Genomic DNA, 19,897 nt, shown 5'->3' with positions numbered 1-19,897 from the left:
AGACACTCTTGTCCACAAGGCAGTGTGACCGTGTGCAGGGAAGCCGCTGCCCCTGCTCTGTCTGGAGCATGCCCACGTGGCTTGTGTGATGATGGATCGGACAATGGCCAGCCGGGCTTACTGAACTTTGAGCCAGGCACGTTTAAACGGCGTCACGGAGCTGCAATTCACGTGTCACCAAAGGCACTCATTGTAAGGGGGTCGTCGCATGCCTTCTCAGCCCGAGCAGCCTCTGAAACTGGCCTTTTAAAGTAGACTGTTCTGGACCGAAGGCAGTTCTTACCCACCCTTCCTTCCAGTCTGCCGGTGTCTAACACGTGAGTGCACACGTACACACACACACACACACACACACACACACACACCCTTCCTTCCAGTCTGCCAGTGTATAGCACGTGAGAGTGCACACACACACACACACACACACACACACACACACACACACACCCTTCCTTCCAGTCGGCCGGCGTATAACACGTGAGAGCGCACACACGCACACACACACACACACACACACACACACACAGCCTGCCTGCGGGACCTTGCTGCAATGTCCATGCTTTGTTACTAGCTCAAGTCCCTGCTTGGGGCTCATTCTCAGTGCCGACCAATCCCTAGGGCAGTGGAAGATGCACCATGTCCTTTGTCCACTAGGGGTCACATGAGGTAGATTTCCCTGTGTTGCACCCAGTTACCCCCTCCTGGGCCCCTGGGCCCACTGCTGCTTCTACTGTCTCTGAGGTTTAGATACTTCCCTTAAATCATCTGGACAAGGTGCCAGGGGTCTGTCCCAAGAGGAAGTACTCATGGGCTCTTCCCCTTCAGGCTCCAGAGGCCCCTCAGCCCAACACCCCAGCTCCCAGTCACCGTGGCCCTCCCACCAAATGCCTCAGTCCTCAACAACTGCTCCCCACCCCCTCCCAGGTGGGGAGTGGGGTTCAGTTTACAGCAGCTTACAGCTGGCCTTCCTTGCCCGCGGACCCTCTGTTGTGGGGACCTAGGGTTTCTCTGACCTCAAGGCACTGAGGGTCCTTCCCAGTGACCAGGGTTCTATGGGAGTGAGAAGGGTGGGACTCTTCCTTCCATGACAACCCCAGCCCTTATGTGGCCCCCCACCCCGATAAGAATCCTCCTATTCACCACCTCCTTATTCCATGGGGCCACCCAGATCTCTCTGTGCCCCCCTCCACAGGACCTAGCTCATTCCTCCAGGAGGAGCCCCTGTGCTGTTGCCCCCTCATAGAAGACCCCATCCATCAGCTTGTTCCTCTCTATGGGAATTCTCAATCCCTCTATTGCAGCCCCCCCCCCCATGGGTCACCCTCCCCACCAGCTTATACCCTAATGACAGGTAGGCAGATTAGGAATAAAAGGAGGCTGTCTCCACCAAACGCCTGCCCTAAACAGGCATGAGCTGGCCATGCCACACTAAAGGTGTCGGAAAGGGATTGGGCACACATTAGACACCAATGGGAGAATCTAGAACAGAGCATGCGCAGACTATGGTCACCTAGACTTAGGTGAAGGTCAGCCTTCACAGGTAAGTATCACAGGTGTGGCTCAACTTAGTCACTAGGATGGCAATACCCTCAACCATGATCCCCCCAACCTCCCCCCAGCCAGTGGGGATAAGAGGGGATCAAAGCAGGCCACCGGCAGGCTGCCCCTCTCTCTTTGAGGTGCTCTCCTGTGGGTCCAGGTGGGATCTCTCTGGAGTTCCAGGTGTACAGGTGCCCCTCTCAGGGCCCTCTCTTTCCCTCCTCTCTCTCTCTCTCTCTCTCTCTCTCTCTCTCTCTCTCTCTCTCTCTCTCTCTCTCTCTCTCTCTCTCTCCTCCGAACTCTGGTTCCAGGAAGCCTTTCATGTGGGTTTTTGGGATCTTCTGAAGTGGCCTGGACCTCTTGCTCAGTCTTGAACAGCCTTGCACGCCTCCCAGAAATAGTGTGTATTTTCCGAGACTGACATACCTGAAGCTTCCCTTTCCTCGTACAATGTACTTGGATTTAAAAAAGTGTTTCTGCGGGTGAATTCTTTCAAAGTTGAGCAGCAAGAACAGAGGGAAACCACCCCAGAAACCCTCCCACCACGGACAAGATCTCCTCACCAGCTCGCCCTAGATCCCATAGCCCCCTCACCTGCTTGTTCCCCCAAAGGCCTCCCTCAGCAGTACGTCCCCCGCTCCCACAAGTTCATGCCCCCCTCACCGGCCTGCCCCCATGACTCTCCCCCACCCCTCACCGCTTTCCCCACCGCGCACCGCCAGCTCACCAGCTCGTTCCTCTCCTCGGACAGCAGGGCGTTGCGGTCCTCCAGCTTGCGGATGATGGCGCTCAGCTCGGCGATTTTCAGCTGGAAGCGCCGGGCGTCCTTCTCATCCAGCTGCTGTTCCTGGAACAACGATGAACTGCAGAGACCGCCGCCGCCACCCACGGCCCCTTCCCCACCACACCAGGCCCAGGGGACCCCAGGGGACTAAGGCCACGCCGAGAGGGGAGGGCGGGTGTGTGGGATGAGGGTACGGCGAGGCAGGGGCACCCAGAGAGCCCGGCAGCCAGCTCTGCCAGCCCCACGTGCCCGCGGCCGAGGACGGGCACGGGAGAGCCTCGCACAGGCCCCGGGCAGCTCTGCGCTCGCACCGTGCTCAGAAACAAGGCCGCCTCTCCGCACCCAGGGCCGACCCCGGCGGTGGCCTCCCCCGCAGGAGATGGCACTACATGGGGTAGAGGTCCCCCCTGCACGACCTCACACTTGGGCAGACAGATGTGCATCCAAGAATTGGACACAGCTCTAGTCCCTCAGTAACAGGTGCAGGAGAAGTCCGGGACCAAGAACCAAACCACCCGCAGGGATGTTCATTTAAATCTCGCCGCGCCCGCTAGTCCAGAACAGCTGCTGTGGACAACCACCCCCCATCCCCCCAGTAAGGACCAGCGGTGAAATAAAGTCACAATGCATGCGCGGGGCAGCCTCCCACCCACTCCCTCATCCCCATTGTGCTCCCAACCCGGGCGGGGGTGGGGTGGGGTGGGGAAGCGTGCAAATGAAAGGCAGGGTCATAGGACTGCTGGTGGGAGCCCCGAGCCCCCCCGCAGGGCAGACTCTGGCCAGTTGAGCCTTTGGGCACGCGGGCAGAGATGCAGGCTGAGCCCACCTTCTGTCTCGCATGCTGCGCGAGGCCCGGGCTACACGCGACACCGGGTCTCAGGGTCCCAAGTAGGCTGGGGTAGCGCTATGCTAACGGCCAGTAAGGGGACGGGCTCTAGTAGCCGGAGTCCAGGCCAGAGCAGCCCGCACTGCGAGGCGGGCGGTGCTTACAGGGCTTCCCGGGTGGTCTGAGGCGTCTCCTGTACCGCTCACATAAGGAAGGTCCCGTCTGGGGCTGCCCAGGTGCCGGTCAGCCTCGCGGGCCTGGGACAGCTGCTCATCTAGGGCCTCTTTCTGCCGCTGCAGTCTCTGAGCGTGCCCGGCTTGCAACCCTAACTCTCTCTCCAGCACGAAGACTGCTCTGTCCTTAAACTTTATCTCCTCCATCTATAAGGAGAACAGAGGACAGTCACCCAAGAGTTCAGCTCTGCCGCAGCAGAACAGGTACAGAACAGACGGGACTGGTCCCCAGGCAGCCCTACCACAGAGGGTCCTGAGACCTGAAAGACCCCGAATTCACTGGACAGGACCTTGACCCCTGTCTCACAGACCCATTCCTCCTGTGTGGACCTGTGGACACCTCACTGCCTTAGGTGGGCTTGTCCGTGTCACTGAGATGCGGCCAGTAGCGACCCAGGGTGGACAACGGCCAGGGGGCAGAATCACAACATTCACTGCTGCACCCCTCCCTCCACACCCCTTCCTCTGCACCCCACCTTCCTCACACCCCCTCCTTCCTCTGCACAGCTGCCCCTCGCCTGACTGTCACCATGTGGCACCCCTCATTCTTCTATACCCTCTTACATGACTCCCCTCACCTGGCAGCCCTCCAGCTCCCCTGCCCAGAAGTGGGAGGGGGCTCTGTGCACTGAGAAGCAGCACTTGTGATGGAGGCTGGTGTGAGCCCCAGGTCTGGGTGGAGAGCACCTTGATAAGCCGGAGGAGGCAGTGGAATGGGGACCCACCCTCGGGTCGCCAGGGGTCCCACCTGCCTAAAGCTTTTTGCCCTCAGCTCCCACCAGCTGCATAAAGCCGCTCCAGGTGTGTGGCCCCTGTGCCAGCCTGGCTCCCGGAGAGACTGCTGCTCTGGGGATGGCAGGTCAAGCCGACTGTTCTTCCCAGAGAAGACCCCGATCTTCCCAGAGAAGACCCCGATCCTCAGGCTTACAGCCTGGTTCACAAGGAGAAGATGGGCCTTCCAAGAGGAGTCATTCCGTTTGGGATCAATGCTTTCAAATGGACCGGAGGAGGTTTTGCTGTGTTTCTTCATCAGTTCTAGCTAAAGGAAGGGAGCAGTGTCTGGAGTGAGCTGGAAACAAAGAGATGGTGAATCCAATGAGCTCTGATCAAGGATGCGTGGGCAAGCAACTAGCTGAGCAGAAGAAACGAAACCTGTCATTGCTAACCCCTTTCCTGGAGTGCACAGAAATGTCAAGTGGAGCAGGCAGTGATGTGGGGACAGGGGCGCTCTGGAGCCACCACCTCAGCACTCTAGCATGTCATGTGTGCACAGTGGATAGATCTCATCCCATCGGAAGCCAGAGAGCCAAGGAAGCCAATCCAGAGGGCAGGCGGGCAGTATGGACTACATAGGACTCCTCCTGACACGTGCCTCCCATGATGGGTGGGAAGCAGAACTCCTACAGGATCCACCGCAGCAGGGCAGGTGGGGGGGCGGGGGCGGCTATCACAGATACAGTGCTGGATGGTGTACAGGATGGCAGACTCCGTGTCTGAGACAGCATCTCATTGGGAGACCACCCCAAACCAGGCCTCACAGCATCTCTACTGCAGGGAATCCTCCCCAAGGCAGGGGGTTCTCACAGCATCTCCACTACAAGGAGTCCTCCCCAAGGCAGGGGGTTCTCACAGCATCTCCACTGCAGGGAGTCCTCCCCAAGGCAGGGGGTTCTCACAGCATCTCCACTGCAGGGCGTCCTCCCCAAGGCAGGGGGTTCTCACAGCATCTCCACTTCAGGGAGTCCTCCCCAAGGCAGGGGGTTCTCACAGCATCTCCACTGCAGGGAATCCTCCCCAAGGCAGGGGGTTCTCACAGCATCTCCACTGCAGGGCGTCCTCCCCAAGGCAGGGGGTTCTCACAGCATCTCCACTACAAGGAGTCCTCCCAAGGCAGGGGGTTCTCACAGCATCTCCACTGCAGGGAGTCCTCCCAAGGCAGGGGGTTCTCACAGCATCTCCACTGCAGGGAGTCCTCCCCAAGACAGAGAGTTCTCACAGCATCTCCACTGCAGGGAGTCCTCCCCAAGGCAGGGGGTTCTCACAGCATCTCCACTGCAGGGAGTCCTCCCCAAGGCAGGGCCCTCAACCATCTCCACCAGAATGGTCCTTGCCAAGGTGGGGGCTCATCCCAGCACCTCCATTAGCAGAAATGCCAAAACTCCTGCCAGGTGTGTGGACCCTGCTTCCCTGCCTGTGACTCTAGACAAGGGGGGACAGCTGGCTGTGTAGCGCATGCAGTGCGTGCCGGGAGGACCCCTGGCTATGCTGTGTGAGGTTCCCCCCCATGCACAGTGGGCTGTTCCAATTTAGGTCACCCCACATTATCGTTTGGGGAGCTGGAGTCCAACGACATGCCCACTAGGGCAAAGTGCCAGGGCAGTCTGGAGGTTCCTGCCACCCTGGCTGTGGCACCCCTGGGAGTATGTGCCTCCTTGCAGTGGGGTTCCCAGGGTGGGTATCTGAGCCCCCGGTCAAAGACGCAAAGCTCCAAAGGTTGGCCTGAGTCTCTGTGGGGTCAGGGTGCTGGAGGGTAGCGGAGAGAGATGCCTGAGCTTTCACCACTCCAAGTCCCCACCCAGGACTGTAAGGGCTGATACAAAGGGATTTGGGTAACAGCGATGGGCTGGTCACCTGTCGTCACTCACCTCTCCTAGCCTGAATTTCCCCAAGGTCCCCAGTATTCACTCCCTATGTCCAGTCATTCGTCCACTCCTACTCCCCAGTCCACTGCTGTGCCTGCTCCAATCTGGCCCCCCACAACCAGCATTGAGCCCCCAAGAGGAAAACCCTCCACTCAGAACAAGGTCCCAACTGCCCTGGTGGTGGCGCAGTCCTGTCGAGGGCAGAGTCAAGGTTGCACAATCCTGAGAATGTAAGCAGCAACAGCGTCCCACGGACGTGGCCTGATTGGCCAGTGAAGGGTTTGGGGGGACATTTTCATGGCACACAGAGTCTGAACCTTCACTGTAGCCAGTTGGCTCCCAGGAGTTGTGCCTGCCCTTACGCTGCCTGTTCACCCCATCACTCAGGCCCCCCATCTGTTCCTCTGCTTCGTCCTGACAGTCCCTTCCATGGGGGGGCCCTCCTTGTGCCTCTGGTCCCCGCTAAGGCACGGTCTTCATGTTCTCCCTGTCCATCTACTGAACGTCTCAGCTCCCCAAAACGCGCTCTCAGCCAGCTCCCGCCCAGTCCACCTCCTGCGGTGGCCGCACTTCTGTAATGGGTGCAGTCCCTCTCTCCACAAGGTGGGGGAGGGGCATCCATGGAGAGTGACACCCCACTCTACTCAGTTCCTAGGGCACAGCTCTGTCTGTGGGCCCTGAGTGAGACGCAGAGCGCTGGGGACAGTGCGGTGACAGAACTGAGAGCCTGGAGGGCATGCCCAAGGTGCACGGCCAGCTGCCGACTTAACAAAGGTCCCAGACAGGTCAACAGAGGGTGCTAGTCAAGGAGGGGCGTTTAGTTCCTTACCTGACACCGTCTACAGAGATGATCTCAAAATGGGCCATAGACCGAAACGTGAGGGCTAACATCCAAAAACGTCTAGAAGAAGGCAGGGGGGACTCTCCATGGATGTCACTAGGGAGGAAGTTTGGGGGTCCCAACCGCCAGGCCGGTGGCCGGACAGCAGGACTCTGTTGTTCCTTTCTCCTCCTTTATGGAATTTGACCTTCACATCGGTGTCCTCTTGGTTTTTGTTGTTTTTGTTTTCCTGCACTTTCAGGAAGCTGGAGCTGCCCTGGCCACACGGAGCTCCCAGACCCACGGGCCAGCAGACCCTGCGGGATCCCTCTTCAGTAAGCCTGGCCCTCGCTAAACCGGAAACCCTCCTTGGCTTTCAGTCTAACCCGGGAGTCTAAAAGGGGGAGGCTTTTATAAAGCCTTCTTGGGGGACCGTCTAACTGGTAGATGATTTGTTCTGGGCCACATGAGGATCTGCAAACCAAACCAACCAAAACGCCATCACGGTGGGTTGTGTGGGAGGCACACGGTGTCAGAGCGGGGGCTCCTAGGGGTCTCCAAGGCTGATTTATCAGAACTGGATTCACAGGGCACCCTCTGAGATGTCGCAGGTGCTCTTGAACTACCCCCCTGGCCCTCCGTCGCTGATCAGTGAACCACTGGTGCCACCCAGGGAGCCCGCCCGGATGAGCCATGGGGAGTGGAAGTAGGGAGGCACAGAGTTGGCACTGCCATGGCCCTAAGGGCACCCAACCCTGTTACCTGCCCTGAAGGGGACTCCTGGTGTCTCTGGGGCCCTCCCAACGGCACAGTGCAGTGCGGTGTGAGGCAGCCGTCCCAGCATCCACGTACCAGCCTGCGGATCTCACGCTCACACTCCTTCTTGATCCTGGTGATCTCCTCCTGATGCAGGTGGTACACACTCCGGATCTCAGCGGCCTTGATCTTGTCGGCCTGGGTCACCATGGTCAGCGCCTCCTCCACCTGCTTCTTGGCACCCTTGAGCTCGGAGATCTCCTGCTGCATTTTGACCTTCTCCACCTCAAAGCCCTTCTTGGCCTCCTCCTTGGCTTCGGAGAGCAGGACGGTCTTGACCCTGTCGGGGCCGCCATCGCGCAGAGCGTGGAGCAGGGTCTGCAGCCGCTGGTGCTCGTTGTCCTTGATCTTGATGACCCGCAGCAGCTCCGCCTCGTGCTGCCGCAGCAGCGCCTCCCGCACAGCCTGCAGCTCCTTCATCTTCTCCTCGTGCAGCTTGGTCTTCAGCTCCGTGACCAGCACCGTGTTCTTGCGCTGCTCGTGCTCCCGCACCTGCCGGATCTCCTGGTTCTTCTCCCGTTCCGCCCGGCTGACCTGGAACACAGACAGACGGACACTAAGCACGAGCAGCCAGCCCGGCAGTGCCCGCATCCCCACGGCTTCCCTGCAGACGTCTCCTTGGACCCAGGCCCGGTTGGTGGAGACCGGGGGCACCGTGGGTGAGTGACGTGAGCGAAAGAAACTCCACACTGAAAGGGAGCAAAGATCAATGCTTAGTCACGTTGCTGCACAAGGATACCAGCTCCAGATGCCCACTGGTCAAGTTTATCAAAACCACCAGAAGAGGCAGCCACTTAGTCATAACGTAAGCCAAGTTGTTGACCTTCCTGTATAAAGACCCTACTGGTGGCAGCCGAGCTCCGGAGCTCCTGCAACGCAGGGGACGCCGTGCCCCTGGGAGCTCTCCACCGGTCAGGGTCGCCACCCAGGACGCACTGCCTGATGTGTGGCCCTGTATGCTTTGGGTTAAGCTAGAGCATATGAGTTACAAGGCTTGTTACCTCTTTGGTGAGTAAACGTGTGAATTCAGCATCATCACACATCTCTGGACTTCCTCCTTTTTGCATGCTTGAGACAGGGAGCCAAGCAGAACACGTGACGTGGACCCAGGGTCGACCTGGGACTTAGGATGGCGAGCACACACATCTGGCCAGCATGCCACCGCTGCGGGGATCTGCGTGGGAGTGGGCGCTGCTCCTGGAGCTGGGGGCTCTACCCCTTCACACCCAAACCATGGGGCTGTGCCCAGCCTGCGGTAGATGTTCTCATCGCACACACGGGGCAGATCTAGGTGGCCGTGCTGGCTGTCTGGAGGGTACCCGGGCTCGTCGAGGTTTCTGGAAACACTGACACGGTTGCTCCCTTCCAGAGGCTTAACATATCGCCAGAGCCTTCGGCTGTCAGCACGTCACCCACAATCCATCACGCAGGAGTGGCGCAAAGATGCCTCTGGACCCCAGACCTGCCCTGGGCAGCACATCAGGACAGCGGTCTTGTCATCAGATTCCATCCCACCCCCCACAGTACAGACTCCTTGCTGCCTTCCTCCATCACCCAGCTACACACACACACACACACACACACACACACACACACACACACACCACATTAACTCCCTAACCATGTTGCATGGACAGCCTTTTTGATCAGATTTTTGAGGGTAGGATTCATAAAAAAAAATAGATCCATTGGATTACTTTATAAAAGGTTACAATTTGTAATTGAAACAAAGTACACTGTGTGGATGTCTCCTCCCTGACAGGCTGCTCCCTGTACCTCCTCTGCACCTCTGTCTCCCAAACCTCTGGACACTGGACACACCCACAGCCCATCCCCAGCCTCTTCTTGCCTCCATGGAGCACCCAGCAAAGACATCTCTGACCCGGTGTGTGACCCCAACACCCTCAGGCCTCATTGGCCAGGAAGGGGGTTCTGCTGTTGGGGTCCAAGGGTCTTTCAAAAGGAGAACTTGCAGTACGGAAAACCCTCAAGTGTTTCTCAGCCCACCTGTCACAGCCACGTGCACAAGCATTAAGTTAAGTAACGGTCAAAGGCTGAGCCTTGGAATGGATTATAGGGGCTTTTCAAACTTGCCCTTTTGCCTCTCCTGTGCCCAGAGGATGCCTGAAGAGATGACCACATGACTCATGGTTATCAGGCCTCCCTAGGTAAATGTGGAGGGGTACAAGGACAAAGAGCAGAACCCACTGTATGGAATCAGCCAGTGAATACATGACACAAAAGCTAATTAGCCCCCTCCCCCTAGAAGAATTTACTTCAGAGGACAGCACTGAAGCTGCAGCTCAGGGATAGGGACATGTCTGATCAGAGCACACAGGAGCAAATGAAGGAAGAGGAAGAGAGTGGAGCACATCCTGTCCCACCAAGCTTTGAGGACAATATCCCTGCTCAGAGCAGCCAATCCACAGAGAAGACCATATGGCCGGCCCCACTATGAGACATGACATCCCTCACTGACCCATAGCCCTACAGGGGACAACACTGGAGACACAGTGTGGGAATTGTGCCCGATATGACCCCAGGACACTGAGGAAAACACTACGGGCGTGCAACAGAACAGCAAAGGGAGCAGAGCAAGGAAGTCCCAAGGGCGTACCAAAAATAGGCTTTGGGGCCAGGGGGTGGCACCCCATCAGAGTCAACTGAAAACACTCCTAAAGGTCAAGAAACAGACCTTGAACTAAAAAAAATAAATAAAGCTATTTAGCATTCTTCACAAAAAGTTCAGGAAAACTAAAATAACAAAAATAAAGAAGACAACCAATGTCAAGGTCAAATACCTTACAAGTTACTACAAAGGAAGGAAGAAAAGAGAAGCATTTCTACAGACAATACTAGTACGCCAGAGAGACATGCACTAAAACACACAGAACCTGTGTTGGAGTATTTCAAAGGGAACTAAACTGCATTAAGAAAATGATGACACGTGAAAATTAAAAACAATGTGCCAGGACAGAAGGAAAATGAGAAATAAAGGTAACATATTTTAGGAATTAAGAGTTAAAGGAACACAAGATATTTTAATGTCTTAAGATATGCAGACAGTAAAATTAGAGTAGTTTGTAAAATTTAAAAAGAGAAATAGGTAAAAATAGCATGATAGGAAATTATAAATATTGAAAATACACAAAGATAACCCAACACATAAATAATAGGAGTCCCTGAGTGAGGAGGTGTGGGGTGAAGATACTGATTGAAGGAAGACACTATGTACTTCAGAAGACGACTTACAACAACGAGGGGGCACCCCCCTGAAAACGTTAACAAGCTCGGCTAGGAGGAGCTTCTGTAGTATGCATTTTTCCCACTGGGTGAGCATGAAACAACTTGCTCTGAGTTAGTGCACCCAGTGGCATCTCCTGGGGAGATTCTCTCTTGTCACAGTGAATTTTTTTGTAAAAGCAGCTTTGCTTGAACCTCGTTTGTTTTGTGATGGCTGTGAAATTTCTTTTTCTGCCCCAGAAACTGTTGTGATGTTGAACAGAGCTTACAAGGACAACGCTATGGGAAAAACCCAAATGTACTAGTGGTTTCATTGTTTCAAAAAAGGTGAAATGTCAATGATGACAAACATTCTGGACATCTATCAACTTCCTGAACAGATGAAAATGTTCACAAAATCCGTGCACGTGTGCTCGAAGACCAACGATGGGCCATTGAAGAGATGGGGAGTGATCGGGACTGTCTTGGAGCTCGGTGAACTTTAGTGGAAGATCTGGGAATGAGGAGGGCTCTGTGAAATTTGTGCCATGAAAGGAGTGTAGACTGGAAACATGCCATGCTTTGAAGGAACGACTCCGACGTGAGCCCGGCTTTTTCCAAGGCGATGAGCCATGGCAGTGCTATTCTGACAAGCCCGGAAGCAAACGTCCATCAAGCTATCTCACCTCACCCAAAGAAAAGCTTGCCAAATAAAAGAGTAAGATGATGTTCATGTGTGGCTTTATTTTGATGTGAGGGGGATAGTGCATTTGGAGTTCATTCCACAGGTCAGACTGTTCATCAAGCTTTCTACTAGAGGTTCTGAAAAGATTGTGTAACTGTGTGTAACAAAAAGACCTGGCTTGTGTCAGGGGACTGGTTTTGCCACCACGGCAATGCACCTGCTCGTGCAGCCATCTCAGGGCTCCAGTTTTTGGCAAAAAACAGCATGCTTTATTGCCCCACACACCTGACTCACCTGACCTCGCTCCATGAGACTTCTTTATGTTTCTGTGAATGAAGAGGGACATAAAAGGACAGCAATTTGATGATGTAACAAAGATGAAGAAATAAATGAGGGAGGTGCTGCCAGTCATTCAAACAGATACGTTAAAAAGTGTTTCCAAGAATGGAATCACAAATTTGACAATTGTATTAAGTGTAATGGAGAGTACTTTGAATGCGATAAATTTGTTCTGAAAAATAACTCAAATACATAGCATTGGGGAAAAAAATTGTGTTTTTTTGGGGGGTGCCCCCTCATACATTCTAGTAACTTCAAAGAAAAAGTGGTAATCAAGGAAAATAAGAATGCATGTCTTGTTTCTTACTGCTGTTAGAAGAGATATTCCACAAGCAGATGGCTTTAGCCAACAGTTTAGGAGACCGTATGTGCAAATTCCGGGTGCCAGCTCTGCCCTCAGAGAAAAATTTGGTCTCTTTTCTGGGTCTGTGAGCTGGGCATCTTATGAGATCCCCATGTGCTTTGGCATCAATTTTCCTCTGGATCTAGGATGTTCTCAGCACAGAGACCCTGGGTTCCGAGGATGAGCGGCGCCCCAGCTCTCCTCAACCGCTGGTGGTCAGACTCCTCTTTCTCTGTTCCCTTCCCTCCTCTTATCTCTTACAAAAGGAGAGGCTCTAAGGGTTGTGGGAGACTGAGAATGGGGAAGAGAGTGCACACGGACAAATTCTCTACGGTCATAATTAAGAGTCTGGGAGGCAGACTCTGGTGGAGGAAGGCCTTCATGATCATAAGTTGGAGATGAATCCCAGTCACATTCTCCTAACTCAAAGTTATCCCCCGCAACATCCCCCATCATCATGCCAATCTTAAGATGCTCTGACAAGCTCACAGTTGCTTACAATATGCCTGAAGGCTGTCTGCCTGAAAGCTGTCTGCCAGAGAGCAGTCAGACCACTATCGGCCCCACCCCTAGTGCAGCAGGGAGCAGCAGTTCCGGCCGCATTGCCCTGCCACTGAGGATGGCAGCCCCACACTCCGAAATGGAGTTGGTGGAGATTGGACTCTTTGAACCCTAGGAGGCAGCGGCCCCACCCACTGAGACCCAGCAGGCTGAGATCCTACCCTTTGAGGCCTCAGAAGTTCTGGTCTCCCCCACTGACATGAAAGCAGCTTGCTTCTTGTACTCCACATCTCTTCAGCTTCTGCCTTTCCTGGTTCCTTGACCTTTTAGCCTCTTAGTAATGGGCTCTTGGGCTGCCCTGACCTCTGCCCTGCTTGGGCAAATATTTAAAACCTCTCTAGTTCTATCGATAAGTGCCCAAAAGGACCTTACTCTGCCAGTAAGCCTCCTGTCTGAAGGCACTTGGTTCTCAGCAAGCCTAGCTCCACTACCAAGTGCCCAAAGGTACCTCCCTCTACCAGGAGCCTCCTATCGGAAGGCACTCAGTTCTCTGATTCTGCAGCTGAGCTTCTGCACCGTCACATGCTGGTCTCCTCTTCTGCTGCCATCACTGTCTGCTGCTGCTGCTTGCGGTCTGCACCATCTCTGGTGCTACATTTCTCCCACTTCCTCCTGAGGTCTCACTAGAGCTGCCTTTGCTGGTCATAGTTTCATCAATACGACAATCTAGGCTGTTACGAGTAGGCCCCTTAAAGTTCTCCCAAAGCTGCTTTCTCATGTCTGTTAGAGCAGCACCCCACTCCTGGTACCAAACGCCGCCTTAATTATCTAGTGCCGTTGTAACAGAAGTGACACAGCGGATGGCTTTAAGGAACAGAACTTTATCTTCTCCCTGTTGAGGAAGCTGGAAATCTCAATTCTGGGCCCAAGGTTCTCTGCCACCTCTGAGGGAAAATCCTTCTTCTTTCAAGAGCTATGGTCTCAGGGTCCCTTGGAGATTTCCATGTGTTGTGACAGTAATTGTTCCCAGAATCTAGGAGATTCTCAGTACAGGGCTCCAGTGCCCAAAAAGATGTGCTCAACTTCTGGCTCTTCTTTCTTGGTAGTAATAACACCCACTCACCCACCCCTGCTCTTCTCCCCTTTTTTATCTCTTATATGGTAGAGGGGGAAGCAGGCCATACTCCAGGGTAAATCCCCTCACATCTGACCAGGACTATGACCTGAATTAGGGTATTGCATCCCACTCCAGCTTCCTTGTAATTTATTAGCTTACAGCTGATTATTCTCATCATCGTGGGGGATAATTGTATCCTTACATAACTGCTAAACCACTGAGCTTCCTGGCCCAACCAAGGTGACACATATTTTTTTGGCAGGGGGGCGGAGGGGACACACACAATTCAATCCACAACATGACTTAACAGAGAAAGAACATTGAATTGTCATTGGACATTGTGGTTGGTAGCTATAATTTGTGTCAGAAGAAAATGAGAAACATTTTTTAAGGTACTCAAGAGAAGACAATGCTAGCAAAGGATTTTAGATCTAGTGAAATAAATATTTCAGTGTTAAGGGCACGCCGCTATCAACCTGCAAGGATACAGGGATGTTGTTCCTACGAGCTTTCCACCAAGAGTCTGCAGGAGAGCAAGCTCCTGACAACCAATATGGCCACAGAGATGTCAACTCAAGGACCTGTCACATGGCGACTATGAAATATTGGGTCCCTGTGGAGTCCATGTAGATGTTGGTGAGGGAGAGGGTCACCTGACTTTTGTTTAGGAGTGCATGCTGTTTGCACAAGACCGATGGGAAAATGAAAAATTACTTAGGGATTCCTTAGGGACAGCATTAATGGGGGTGTAAAGGTAAGGCAGTGTCGTTGCTGGGAATGCAGACATAGCAGGAGAACATGTGGGAGACCTCAGTGTCACCCTAGTTAGCAGTGACAGTAGGCATATCAAGCCTATTGTCATCAGAAACCACCATCTGGTGAGTGTACATAACTGTGGAATATTCTAATGTGATCATCTCCTGCTTCTTTGGGAACAAGGATTTTTTATATGGACAAATGGAGACACAGGTGTGATGTAAAAATCCACTGCTGTCCCCACCCCCAGCCAGTCCTGAGGCTTTGGGGCTCTGCTCAAGGGGAGTCCCTCTGGGACATGGGGGTACAGTGAATGGTATGACCCTTTGCGGGCATGCCTACATGGTAGGGTATGCTGGGCCCCTCTAGGGTTTCCCGTATGGGTTCCAGTAATTTTCTTCCCTTTTGCTTAAAACAACAACAAACCCACTACTGCCAGTCGATTCTGATCCACCGAATCCCTGCAGGCCAGAGAAGCACGGCCCTATCCGGTCTCCATGGAAGCAAGTGGCTTCATCATTCTCCCGCAGAGCTGCAGGGGCAGCGGGATTCGAACCAATGGCCTTGTGCTTAGCAGTCAAGCATCTTAACCACGGTGTCATCAGCAATCCTACAGATGCAATTCCCAAACCCAAACTCACTACCCTGGGTCAATCCTGACTCACGGAAACCCTATGTAAGAGAGAGTGGACCAGCCTCAGTGGGATTCTGGAGCTGTTAATCTTTAGAGACGCAGACAGCCCCATCTTCTCCCACAGAGCAGACTTCAGGCTTGAACCACTGACCTGTCAGTTAGCAGCCACTGCATAACCTACTCTGCTGCCAGGGCTTGAAATGAAAGACTAAATAAAAACCCTGTCATTCTGAATTTGACTTGGATCACATGAGTCAGTACCAATGTAAAAGGTATTTTAGCTTCCTATAGCCAAGGGGCTTCAAAAAGTTTGTGAAAAAGTCTATTAACTTTTAATTAAATTCTTTCAGGAAGTTTTGAAGTCCACTCTGTGTGTATGGTATATTTACATGTGTATGTATGTTTGTGTGTATGTAGTATATGCATGCATGTGTAGTGTGTATTTGCGTGTTATGTGTATGTGTGTGCATGTGTCTTGGGATATGTGTATGGTGTGTGGTATGTATTTGTATGGTGTGTGATTTTATCTGCATTTCTGTGTGTAATGTATGTATGTGTGTGGGGATGGGGTGTATTTGCAGGCTGTGGGAGTATATTGGCATGGTGTGTGTATGTGCTTGTGTGTATGGTGTGTTTATGTGTGGTGCGTATATGTATGGTATGATGTGAATGTGTGCATGTCAGGTGTGGGTGTGGATGTGTAGTGTGTGTACATGTGTGTGAGGGGGTGTACATGCATGTGTATGGGGATGTGGTATGTGTATTTACATGCTGTGTGTGTATCAGGTGTGTGTATGTGTCTATGATGTGTATTTGCATGCAGTATGAGTGTATGTCTATTTCAATGTGTGATATATGCATGTGCTTGTGTGTACAGTGTGTGTATGTGTGGTGTGGGGGGTGTGTGTATGTGTGCGTGTGTGTGCATGTGTGCACGCGGCATACATGCGAACGTCACTGACCCCAAGCATCCCAGCAGTGGTGTGCCCCTGGGAGACGCCATGGGACAGGCCATGCGACGGGGCAGGAGAGGAGTGGATGTGCTGAATGCCTGGCCCCGTGCAGCAGGGAAACCGTCAGCCCATGTCGGAGGACTCAGCCGAGCCTGGCCCTCAAGCAGGCCACTCTGAGCACCAACAAGGATAAGATTGGCAATTAACGGGAGTGCACAGAACCTGTTCAAATTCACATACTCTGGTGAAATCAGTCACAGCAAACCAAAAACCCCAATGCCAACGCAGAGACCCCGTAGGACAGGCTAGGACTGGCCGGTCGGTTCTGAGACTGTCGCTGCCAATGGGAATAAAAGGCCCCATTTTTCTCCCATGGCGCTGGCTGGTGGGCTTGAGCTGCTGACCTTGCAGCCCGACACAGGGCCCCTCCAGGTGAGGAATCTTGACAGCCAGGTGCAAGAACGTCCCACCCCAGAGCAAGGGGAGGCGAGAGGTGAGGAAGGAGGACACGCTTCTCCCAGGGGCAGCTAGCAGGAGCAACTGTGTTGGCTGGGGGCTCAGGGGGACACTGCTCTAAGAAGTTGGGGACACCCTCTAATCAGGCCCCAGGAGTCAAGTCTGTGACGGAGACAGCGTGGAATGAGGGCACCGTGCTCAGGGGCTTCCTAAGTCCTGGGAGCTCCCGGGTCCCCTCCCTCCTAAAGCTACAAGTGCCACCTCTGGGCAGATACTCTGACCCGTGGCCCAGTTCCTTCACTTTGGGGTTCTCTCTCACTGACCTGCAGAGCCCACAGGGATGGGATGGGCAGTCCCACCTCTGCCAGCTCCCCCAAACGCTGCCTGAAGACCTTCAGTGGGGAGTGAGGCACAGCGCTGTCTACACCCCACCCCGTCTCCACACCACGTAGAATGAAAACCAGAATCAGGTCTAAAGTGCAGGTGGGGCAAGGCCAAGAAGGTGAGGCCTTCTCCCTGGGAGGGGGACCTGGGTCTGACCTTGGCCCAGACGTGTTGGCTGGTGGGATGGTTGGGAAAGCCGGGTATGTGGGAGGAAGACAGAAAAAGGGTATGTCCCTGTTCCTGCCCATGGGGAGGCGTGGCAGTGGATAGCCAGTAGGGAGACATCTAGCTTCAGGCTCAGAAAGCCTTTCCTCCAGGGCCCGGTGGGCACAGGTGGGATGCTCTGAGGAAACTAGGGCTGGAGTTTGGTGAGGAACAGGTCAGCCAGGAAAGAATTCAGTTGAACAAACACAGGGCCAAGCATCTCTTTTCAGGGTCTACTGCGTGAGATCAGACTGATGGAATGCTCTGGAAGCAAGCATGGTGTGGGGAACTGCACAAAGTGGGAGAGCACGAGGTGGGTGGGAGGTGCCCTGTGGCGCAGTGGGTTGAGCACAGCACACTGAAAGGTTGCCAGTTCAGGACGCCACCCCCCATCCCCCGCCACAGCTCTGAGAGGAAGAAGGATGAGGTGTCTTCTTCTGCAGAGACTCAGTCTCAGGTGGTTCTGGTCTGTTCTATTCTGTAGGGTCGTGTGAACTGAAACCCACTCGTGGGCCGGCCGTGGGCTGGAGGCTCCTGTGTGGCTGAGTGGGAAGTCTCAGGGGGTAGGGTTGGCGGTGCAACTACAGACATGTGCACAGGGGTCCTGCCTTCACCTCCCTCTGGGAGACGGGAGAACAGGGCCCTGTCCTCGTGCCTTTGGGGTTTTGTTCCAGGGAGCTTGCCCTGCCAGTCCCACGAGTCCTGACACAAAGACCAAAGGTGCTACTCGGGGAACTGGGCACGGAGTCTGGGGCCAACAGCACCATGCTCAGCTCCAGTGGACAGGTGGCCATCTCCACACTGGACAGGCCACCAAGCCACAGTCTCACTGGGCAGAGCAGAGGGTACAAGGGCGTCTCCGCCCCGCATCTCAGAGTTAGAGAGAGGGCGGGGCTGGGGGTATGGGAGACCAAGGCTGGGAGGGAGGTGTGTGTGCCCCGCATGCCAGGGTCACCTATGTCTATACAAGCCAAGCTGCTTCTGACACAGTGGGTCCTCTGGTGAAACAAAATCCTTGCTGGGCAGAGTCTCCCGTGGGGACCCTGAGAGCCTCAGGAGTACACACACACACACACACACACACACACACACACACACACACACACACACACCCCAGACCCTTTGCTGGTTGTAGGACAAAGAGCTGTCAGATAGTGCCCACTTGCCTGTCGTGAGCCTGCCTGGCCACTTGCCCCACCCTGGCTGTCTACCACTGAGCTCCTGGAGGCCCACCCCAGGGCTTATGCCTCTGCAGAACCCTGTCCATCCAGGAAGGCACCACTCAAGGCAGGGATTTAGAGTTCCGGTTCAGGATTTGAGGCCTGGGGCCCAAGTTTGAGAGTCTGGAACCTCCAATTTGGGATTAGGGCCTAGGATCAAGGTCACGGCTCACCTGCTCTGCTCCCGATGCAGGGGTCTGGGGCAAGTGTCTAAGGTACAGGGTTCGGGATGAGAGCGCTTACCTTCCCCTTCTGATGCAGGGGGCCAGGGCAGGGGTTCTGGACAGAGACCTGCAGTCCAACATCTGGGGCCAGGGTACCCACCTTGCCCTTCTGCTACTACAGGGGTCTGGGGCCAAATGTCAGGGGTCACTCCCACCTTGCTCTTCTCCTGCTGCAGCTCGATCTGGATGTCTGTGAGCCTGGCCCGCAGCTCCTCGTTGGCAGCCTGCAGTGCGGCAAATGCCTCAGCCTTGTCCCCCCGCGTCCGGCTGCCGGCCCCCTTCTTGGACATGGTGAGGCTGGGTGGCCAGAGGGGACTCCTGGGGTGTGTTCCGTCCGGCGGGGCTCCGTGCCAAGCTCCGGGCAGGTGGCCTGGGCCAGCCCACTACATCTTCTCATCTGTGGGGAGACACACCTGGTCACCGGGCAGGGAGCAGCTGGGGGCCAGGGATCCCGACACAAGCTGTGCTGCTCAGAGCCCAGCCCAGAGCTCTGCCTGAACTCAGCCATGGCCCTGACCTCAGAGACCACCCACATCTGTCTCCTGAGGAAGCCTCTCAAAGAAGATGTGCCCCTAGTGGGGTAGGTGGACACTCAGCGGAATCACCCTCTCCCCGACTCCACACATAGGGGTGCAGCCACCAAGGGACACGGCTCAGCACCCAGGGTCCCACACACCCTTAGACTGCACCCAGCCCCTGAAGTTCCTCATTAGAGACCTTTGGACCAAACAAGGCCCCCGCAGACACTCAATCGAACCTCCCCCCAAACTTCCCTATAGAGACTCTGAGACCAGACCCCTCAGGGCACTCCCACATATCCTCAGACCCCACCCAGACCCCACACAAACTCAGATACTACCCGGGCCCTTTCAGTTCCCCATGAAAGACCCTCAGACCTCCCCCCACTCCCAGGCGCCTAGAGCGCTTCCATATTTCCTCAGATGTGCCCTGGCAAGAGTGTTGTGTCCCAGGACCACAGAGGCCTGCCCACCCTCCACGACACCTGGCACCCTAGCCCCTGAGCTGCATCTCCATCTGCCAGGCTCTGGCACCCACCTCCCTCTCTTGGGCCTGAGTATGGGTCGCCCTGAGGCTCTGTGTGCACCGTGCGGGGCCTGGGCTCCCCCAAGCTAGGCTGCTGCCCCCAGCCTTTCAGGAAGCATCTGAGGATGCTGTGACAGCAGGAGACAGGGCCTCTG

At 54.8% G+C, this 19,897-nt stretch overlaps 1 protein-coding gene across 4 annotated transcripts in view; it reads right to left on the bottom strand.

Annotated features, from left to right (window-relative positions):
* The window catches only part of JAKMIP3 (Janus kinase and microtubule interacting protein 3), a 66,102-nt gene that overhangs the window by 32,035 nt on the left and 14,170 nt on the right, over positions 1–19,897 (bottom strand). For 2 of the 4 annotated variants that reach the window (XM_075534127.1, XM_075534128.1), the window contains exons 2-5: positions 18,854–19,095; positions 7,697–8,194; positions 3,314–3,529; positions 2,267–2,386 (exon numbers count right to left, since the gene is read on the bottom strand). In XM_075534127.1, the coding sequence (XP_075390242.1) occupies positions 2,267–2,386; positions 3,314–3,529; positions 7,697–8,194; positions 18,854–18,988 (969 nt within the window). In that variant the 5' untranslated portion in view covers positions 18,989–19,095. The remainder of the gene's footprint in view (positions 1–2,266; positions 2,387–3,313; positions 3,530–7,696; positions 8,195–18,853; positions 19,096–19,897) is intronic. The other 2 variants (XM_075534129.1, XM_075534130.1) reach the window with 1 other exon arrangement.

The sequence above is a fragment of the Tenrec ecaudatus genome, chromosome 16, assembly GCF_050624435.1.
Source record: "Tenrec ecaudatus isolate mTenEca1 chromosome 16, mTenEca1.hap1, whole genome shotgun sequence".
NCBI lineage: Eukaryota > Metazoa > Chordata > Mammalia > Afrosoricida > Tenrecidae > Tenrec > Tenrec ecaudatus.
Note: the sequence above shows the minus strand (reverse complement) of the source record. Positions and strands in the feature narration are given on the sequence as shown.